Source organism: Triticum aestivum, chromosome 3B (genome assembly GCF_018294505.1).
Source record: "Triticum aestivum cultivar Chinese Spring chromosome 3B, IWGSC CS RefSeq v2.1, whole genome shotgun sequence".
NCBI lineage: Eukaryota > Viridiplantae > Streptophyta > Magnoliopsida > Poales > Poaceae > Triticum > Triticum aestivum.
The window spans coordinates 756,442,485-756,451,336 of NC_057801.1; the positions used below are offsets into that span (position 1 = coordinate 756,442,485).

General features: G+C 49.8%; 1 protein-coding gene across 1 annotated transcript; it reads right to left on the reverse strand.

Moving 5' to 3' along the window:
* Positions 1-5,455: 5,455 nt before the first annotated feature.
* On the reverse strand, positions 5,456-6,467 carry LOC123066372 (uclacyanin-3-like). The gene is made up of 2 exons (XM_044489464.1): positions 6,054-6,467; positions 5,456-5,934 (listed from the first exon to the last, which is right to left on the reverse strand). The coding sequence occupies exons 1-2, from the start codon at positions 6,265-6,267 to the stop codon at positions 5,531-5,533; spliced, it is 618 nt and encodes a 205-aa protein (XP_044345399.1). The 5' UTR covers positions 6,268-6,467; the 3' UTR covers positions 5,456-5,530.
* Between the last annotated feature and the right edge of the window lie 2,385 nt (positions 6,468-8,852).

Here is an 8,852-nt window from a genome sequence, read left to right on the forward strand (position 1 = left end):
CCTTTAGGCGATCTTCCGTGGCGCCAGCCGTGCCTGGTTCTGTTCTTCTGAGTTCTCCGTCAGAGTTGGAGCTGCATTGTCTGGTCGTAGGTCGACATGTTTCGATTAGGGTGGGCTTTGCCCTGTGTGTTTCAATCTTCGGGTGTGGGCTTGGCCCTTGTTGTTCTGGTTTTTGCCCGGTTTTCCGTAATTAACTGGGCAATTCTCTTCTGCTTCGAAAAAAATAAAAATCTAACTATTTAGTTGGTTATGCTCTCTGTTTCTTCCATAAATGATAACATCACAACGGAAAACAGAGCAAAAATGTAAATAAATTCCAAACCTCCCAGTTGTAAGAACAGACATGAAGGTCATGTCTACAGGGCCATCCTCCATGTCTCGCTCTCAGGTATTTTTTATCTTCTGCTACATTGGTCAACCCACATTTGCTCCGCCAGGAAGAAGAAATGGAGATGTCAGAACGTATTGGTTTGGTTCAGAAAAATATGCACATGGCAATATCAACACATCTTTTACAATCAGTTAAAAGATTGCTTCTGAAATCAATTTCTACTTGCAAGATGCGCAAGGCAAAGCCTGCAGTAACGAACTAATGGGAATTGGCACAGCTGGAAGAAATGGTCTCTTTGGTGGTGAATTGTTGATCAGCCTAATGTCTGGAAGGCAGCAGAGCAACTTTTGGCTTCTTCACAACGAACGCTCGCTGCATCACCATACACACACTGGTCAGAATTGATAATTAAGAAAAAAATCTTGAAGAGCCGGCTGGCTGTAGCACTTGGTCCATCAGCCTGACGCCGCCAGGCAGGATGAGTGGTCATCTGAAGGAGACTACCGCGGTCGACTTGAGTCTGGGTGGTCGACGAACCACAATAGTATGTCTCGTCTTGTGTGTACTACTGTACTATCACCTGGAGACTACCCAAGATGTGCGAGTGAGGGTTGACCAATGTGCAAGCAGTCATAACTCGGAACACAGGAGGCCACTATACGGCGAGCTATTAGACTAGCCACAATGGTGTGTAAACATACACCAGTAACATACACATATCCCTAGACTATGTTAACATGCAAAGCATCATTTATTAGGTTATAGGCTCATATTGCATTGGGACATGTGATGTTACAGTAACTATCTAAGTTACTATAACTACCTCTCTTTTCATTAACTCACCACCACATAAGCAAATTTGCTGAGTTGGACTCGATGTTACTACTGAAGTTACTACCATTATGGCTAGTCTTAGGCTAGTCATAGTGGGGTAACTTAGGTAGTAACTTAACACATCCCAAGACAATTTTGCTTATGTGGCATGTATTTAATGAGGAAAGAGGCGTTTCTGGTAACATAATATGTTACTGTAGCATAGCATTTCTCGAGGCAAAATGAGTCTATGCGCTAATAAATGAAGTCATCTATGATATTACTACTATGTTACTTTGCACTATGAAGATAGTAACTTAGACTAGTATCATATGCATGATACTAGTCTAAGTTACTCCCACTATGACCAGCCTTACGGGGCATTTACGGGCGTTTTACGGGGCTAACGGGCGCACCCACCAATTAAAATCAGGAGGGCACGGTTAATGAGTAGGAGTTAGTTTTTTAGCCAATAAAAACTGGACAAGTCAGCTGGCCCGTGAACTCCGTATCAGGCAGCCCGTGAATCTAGCATTATTGGTCCATCACTTCCCCCCTCGTTCCTCTGCTTTTTCAGAAGTTGAACCTAGGTCTTCTTCCTCTCCTGAGGCAATTGGGCTCGGCGACAGCATAACAAATTTTTCACTGTTTTTCTGAAACAAAAAGTGGAATTGAAGATTGATTAGTTGTAGACATTTTGTTTCAGCTCAGTTGCCGTGGAGAAGTTGCTCAGCTCCGCTAGCCGCCGCGACTCTCGTGGCTCATGGATTCGCGCGTAGCGCGCGCGCTCTCTCTCTCTGCTGCGGTTGAGCAGAGGTGAAACGACAAGCGTGCTAGCAGGACATGACAGGGTGCGGCCGCGCAGGGCGATGCAGTTTTTTTTTCTTTGAGAAAGAGGTCTCTGCGTCGAGCGATTCACACTCCATCTTTATTATGTTAAGGTCTTACAAAATAAATACATGAAACAACTTAAAGCCACCATACTAACGAACACTATCGCCATACCAACATAGTTTATGATGTGCCCTGACCTCGCACTAGCACACACATAAAATTCGGTAGCCTCACCAAGCCGCCGCCTGTGAACCGATCGAGGGCACCAACAAGTCTAGCAGATCCTCAGTGCGCACCACATGCACACTCTCTTTGACCTACCATCGCTATCTTTCGTCGTCCCATCCTTCAGAGTGACCAACGAATTGTCCTTGCCAGGCCCTTCTTCGTCGACGCGACCACATCGTCAAACAACGCCACCCTCATACGTGCGGCCATCAACACGCACCCAACACCGAGACACCACGCCGCCACACCGCTGAGATCCGCTGCTATCAATGTTGAAGATGTAACACCGCTCCACCTCTTGACTCCTCCAGTCAGCACCTACTCCAAAGCAATGCCCCGAGGAGGAAGAACTACATCGATGGTGCCGCCATTGTTTGATCCGGGAGACCCAGATCTAGGTTTTCTCCCGGAGCATCGTGAGTGTGGTGACGCAACCTACAACGACGATGCCTTGACAAGGAAATGACCCGGAGACACCGCCATCGTCCGCCATGACCGAAATCGACACGATTTTCACCGGTTGTTGCACCACCCCGATCTCCCTGCTGAGTGGATCCATGCAGAGGGTCACCATGAAGACGTACGCTGCCGCCGCCGGTGATCCCTACAACCAGAGCAGACTCCTAAAATGATGCCCTCAAGAGGGAGTACAATGCAGAAGCACCGCCATCGCTCGATCCCGAGAAGATCTAGGGTCTCCCCCGGAGTTGCCTGCGCCGTCGTGAACCCCATCACCTCACCCCGCGGCGGCTGGATCTGACCGTGGACCATCACGTCCACGTCCACCTTGTGCAGTATATCAGATCCTCCATGACGCTCCTACATCGCCGCCGCCACTGCGCGCCACTGGCAAGGAGCGAACCTACGCACCGCAGCGACCCAGATCCATTGGCGAGCGCTCCCGCTTGTCCAAGATGCCCCGCTCCAGCCCTGCACCGCAAGAGAAAGGGGCTCCTTCGCCACCGCCGTCAGTTGCTCGGGCTTAACCTGGCGGTCTCCTCCAGCGATGGTGGAGCGGAGGAGAGTGGTGCGGCGGCTCTCCTGGCGGCAGTGGTTGTGCACCATCGAGTCGCCCAAGCCGGAGGACGATGCGGGGGCCGAGCGACACAGGGCGCTACTGCAAGGGAGGTTTTACCCAACATGGGTGTGGGCATAGTCTCTGGATTGGCCCTCCACCCTGCTCAACATAGACATAGTTTTAGGCTCATATAACTTTATATAGCCGCAATGTCTTTTTTTATACCTTTTCAGGCTGTCCATGTTAACTGTGTGCATTCTAGTCATGAAGAGGTCGGATATCACTCCATATGCAATATATCAATTTGATGCTACATTAATAAAAGCGCTCTTCAAGAAAAAAAACATGCCAGGACCATCTAGATGGAAGAGTAAGGCGGGGAGATCTCTTGTTGGACGTCCGTTGGCGTCAAATAGGAGAAGCTACGCCCGAAAGCAAGGAGAAATGGGCCGTTGGCGAGCGATTTTTTGTTTTCCCTCTTCATTTTTTAGTTGAATTTTCTCCAAAAATAACTAGCATTGTTTTTATGGAGGTAAATATTAAAAACCTTATTTGAAATATTTTTAAAATTGTTCAATATGAGTCTAAGAAGAGTTTAGTATATATTAAAAAAGTTCACTGTATAGTAAAAACATTTCACCATATATATTAGAGAAATGCTCAATGTTTATTCAAACCTTATAACAAAAACAAGTTCACCATATATTCCAAAAGTTCAACATGTATTACAAAATTGTTTAGTGCGTATTAAATAAGGTTCTTCATGTATTAATTAATTGTTCACCATATATTAACAAATAATTGACCATGTACTAAAAAATAAAAAATAAATAAGGAAAATATAAACATAAAGAAAAAAGGAATGAAAAAGCAAACAACGTATGTACACTGCCAAGTTGTAGCACCCGGCCCAACTGTCCTTGCTAGTGGGCGCCCGTTCGACGTCATCGGGCGATAAAGAAATAGGATTCACGGAGGGTGGGGGGCAGTAGCGATGCCAGGTTGAAGTGACACCCCAAGCAAACAACGTATGTACACTACCGAACAATGCGAAATACTGTAGACAGCGGCGGAGCTAGCGACAGATGACTGAGGGGGCAAATGACCAAATATATTTTTTAAATGGGTCAAAAACTTCATTTCTCTGAATTTATGGCACTCAAATACAGAGTTCCTTCACAAAAAGTCCAAAAGCTGGGGGGGGGGGGACCATGCCACCTGCAGTAATACACATAGCTCCGCCAGTGACTGTAGCTATGCCTATAGCCAATGAAGTGTCAGCTAGCCACGCCCTAGGCCAAGGCCCTGGCTACCTGAGGCTGGCTCCGCCACTAAGTAGGTGGGGGTGGTGCCTCCAGAACAGGGTCACAATAATGCTAGACTTACGGAAAGAATTTATGCGCTGGTGTTACGGACATGTACGTGGGCTTGTGCGGGTGGCTACAGTCAACAGTTGCTCCGAAAAACATGCATCCCATTTTCACAGCAGTGCGCCACATCAGTCTGTAGGCTCCGTCCGTAGCAATTTGTCCGTAGATGTAGCACTATTGGTCTTATCGGTTGGCTAGTCACATAAGGAGGGCAGCTAGCCCGCTCACATTCGAGCCTTGACTAGCGAGTGGCACGTAGAGATTTCCTCTATAAATATATGAGCTGCCTCAAAGAACTAATTCTGGATGCTTTTTTATTAATAATAAAGCAAAGGGGCTACAGAGGAAATGGTCCAGATAGCCCGAGCATCGTGGTCAAACCCATCACGGAGGGATGCTACGAACGTGGTGAGCGGGCAGACGTGCGTAACTGACGGTTTGCAAAGGTCACTGGGTCGCGCTGCCGCCCCCCTATATTGGTGTTCACGTCCTATATCAGTTGTTCATCCGTAAGTTGTAAAGTAAAATTACCCTTTGGTTGGTTTTGTACTCCATGCGTCCAAAAGTACTTGTTATCAAAATGAACAAAAAACGATGTATCTAGTACTTGTTATCAAAATAAATAAAAAGAAATGTATTTAGAAGTATTTTAGTTCTATATACATTCTCTTTTGTTCATTTTGATGACAAGTATTTTCGGACGGAGGGAGTAGTATAACTCAAATTCAAGGCTGCATTTAGTTTCTTGATCGAACGGAGACACAAGTATAAGAAAACAGAGTTGTTGTTGATACACATGCGAAGATGGTACACGATACATCAAACCGAACACCTTGATACTAAATCGACGATGGTCCTTGGTTGTCACACGCACACAGGCACGCACACCACGCACTAAAGAACTAATCAATTATTGTAGCCTACACTAAGATTTGCTCAAATAAAGCAGGCCAGGACCAATGTTGCAGCTTGTGCCATGGCGCGGGCGAGAGACGCCACGAATGGCCCTCCCATGGCGGATGAATGCTCCGTGGAGGCCGGCCCTGGCTCCGGAGACGGCGGCGCTTCTGAAGATGATGGATCCGTCGGGGACTCTAACGGCGACGATGCTGATGCCGGCGGCCGCTGCTCGGGGTCGAGGACTTTAATTAGGAGCTTCTGCCCATCCTTGCAGTGTCCGAGGTTGGAGCTGGCGAAGTAGACGAAGCCTGGCGCGTCGAGGATGAAGAGCGTTTTGCCATCCCTCGGCCCGGGGCCGGTGCCGATGCCCGCCGTCTCGTTGCAGTGGTAGTATCCAACCTTGCTCACCTTGATCACCGAGTCGTTCTTGTACACGAACTCTGCATGCATGCATGTCCATTTGCATTCACTGCAGAAGGATTAGGTCGATTTGGCCTCCAGATGGCAAATCAATGGAGCAGAAGACCTCGCGTGCGCGTGATCATCAATTACTACGTACCGACGGAGTCCCCGACGAAGAAGGTTATGTTGGACGCCCACTTGACGTACGCCATCTCCTTGTCCGCCTTCGGGGGCACGCGCCACCCTTCAGGGCCGCCGACCTTGTACTGCTTCCCCTTCGGCGCCGCGGACGCCGTCGGGCAGAGGACGACGAGCACCACGACGAGCGCCGTGAGACGGATCACCAGAGACGCCGCCGCCGCCGCGGCCATGTAGATCGTATCAAAACCGAGCCACGGGCGCCCTCAGAACGTTCGCCGCCCGCCGCCCGCCGATGATCTCCGAAGAAGAGGAAGTGGTGTGTATGTGTACTGTGTCCTACCGGCGCGCGGAGCCAGGAGAACTGATAGGATGACGAGAAATTTATGGGGGTACTACGTCGATCGAGTAGTGCCGATCCAGAAGTGGTAAAACTGATAGGGTCGAGGGAGAGTGCATGCATGGTGAACTCAACCGATTGCCCATTGGCGGTTTGGTCAACTCGGCGTCGCTCGCGCGCGGACGGAGGTGGCGAACGTGGCATTGGACTCTCACCAGGCAGTTTGGGCAACTTCAACCGGGCCGACCCAAACGGAAACGAATTTCATTCGTTTTTTGTTTGTTTCAGGCGGCAAAACGGACCGCGGCGGACATGTGGACACGGGGCGATGCACCTAAGGATGCCAATTTTATTCATAGTACGGGTACCCGCAGATACCGTACCCGTATGCGCAGTGTATGGACATAATTTTATACCCATGAGTAGTACTCGTACCCTACTTGTCAAGTCATGTTTAGGGCGCGGGCATGGCCTTGTATCCGTGGATATACCCACATCCTACCCATTTATACTGACATGTGGAACTTAATTATCAATGAAGTGTGTCGTGAGCTTGTGAACCTATATTAAAGTTATCAATAATTATCAATTTGAATTGAGATAATTGTTATATACTCATCTAACACGTCATTAAGTAGTGATAAATGTATTTTTGTCAAATGTATTATCGATGAATGTAAAATTGTGAATAACTTGTGTACTTTTTGATCTACCCGTTGGATACCCAGTGGGTATGGGTACCCGTCGGGTATGGGTGCGAGTAAAGTTTCATACCCATAGATACGAGTATGGATAGAATTTTGTACCCATTGACTACACGGTATGGGTATGGTATTGCTCCATCCGTCACATATTCCCTATCCATTGCCATCCTTAGATGCACCCCAACGGTGCTGCCGCATTTCAGGAGATTTCCGCTCCCGCCATTTCATCGAACACGTAGCAGGTGCGGTTGCCGCTGACGTCAATGATGAACATACATCCGATGTATAGCTGCCGTGGGAGGTCGACGAGCACGCACGAGAAGTCCTTTGCAAGATCTCGTGGTCGGCCGCGTTGTGTGGCGGACCCGACGCTGTTGTCGAGTGCGATGGAGAGCATGATGACTCGTCGCCATCGGTGTGCGGCCCCTCACGGCGCAAATGCGGGCACAACCGCTCCTCCTCTCGGTCCTGACACTCCTGAGCGTGAGGGAGGCCGATGAGCACGCAGGAGAAGCCCTCCACTAGAGCTCGTGGTCGGACGCGTCGCCTGGCAGACCTTACGCCGTTGTCGAGCACGATGGTGAGTGTGGTGACCTGATGCCACGGTGTGTGATCCTCACGGCATAGGCGCAAACAGTGGCGAATCTTGGAAGAAAATGAAGCGAGGGATCAAAGTTAACAGTGTGAAGAAAAAGTCACTAACTATCAGATTTTTAGTTCAAATAAGGTTAAAATTTGTTGGCGTAATAAGCTATGGCGACCGCGTCAGATGCATGTGCGTGCGTGCGCCGGGCGTGTCGGGTGCGGTCCAGGCCGCGTCGAGTCCGTAGCGCGTGTGTACACTTGAGTCCGGTGCATAGAGCAGGGTCGTTGACAAGTGTGCCGGCCAAGTTTGCTAGATGCATGCAAGTAGTTAGTTGGAGCGCATCAAATGCTCGGCTGGGTTGTTGCCGTTGAGGGGATGATGCGCGGGTGTTATGAGTGCATGCATGTAGGAGTCAGTTGCAGGTAGTTAGCTAGTTAGTGGCCGGCGTGCGTGCATGGTGGCCGCGAGGTGGTAGCTATAGCTAGGTGTGTGTGCTAGCCTGGGTATAAATTGCCCCCTGTGGACTAGTTGTGGGTGGTGCCGGTGAGTTTCCTAGCCGTGGTATGTGCCACCAAGCCGAGTTTGTGCTCAAAAGGAAGAGAAAGCACCGTTCGTGTGGCATGGCACCGTTCGTGTGGCATGGCACCGTTCATGCGGCATAGCGTTTGTCGCCTGAAATAATCCGTGTGCTCCTTCTTTCACCTTCCTATGTGCGAGTGAGTGAGTGAGAGAGAGAGAGCGCTGGTCCAGGGTTTGTCCCTACATTTGGTATCAGAGCCTCAAGATTCGAGGCTGTGTCGCACAATGAGTCTGCGACGAGCGTGGCGGTGAAGGCTGCAGCGGCGCGGTGCGACACCATGAAGCGGCGTGGAGAAGTCTCGCGTTTGAGCGTGATGGCATCGACGGCGTATGTCGCCGGAACGCAAGACGTGTGTGGCTGGCGGGAAAGGAGCTCGGCATTTGTCGCAAAGGAATGCCAGCCATGTGTCGCCAAAGAGGAAGAAGCATGCACGATGGTGACTGGCGTCAACGCGCCAGGTCAAGTCAGTGGTGGTGGGGACCGGCGTCAGCGCGACAGGTCGAGTCCGTGGTCGTGGCGACGACGATGATGGGAGCAGCATCGTCATTCCGACGACGGCGAACAGGCGACACGTCACAGCGTCGGGCGGAGGCATTCAAGACAACATC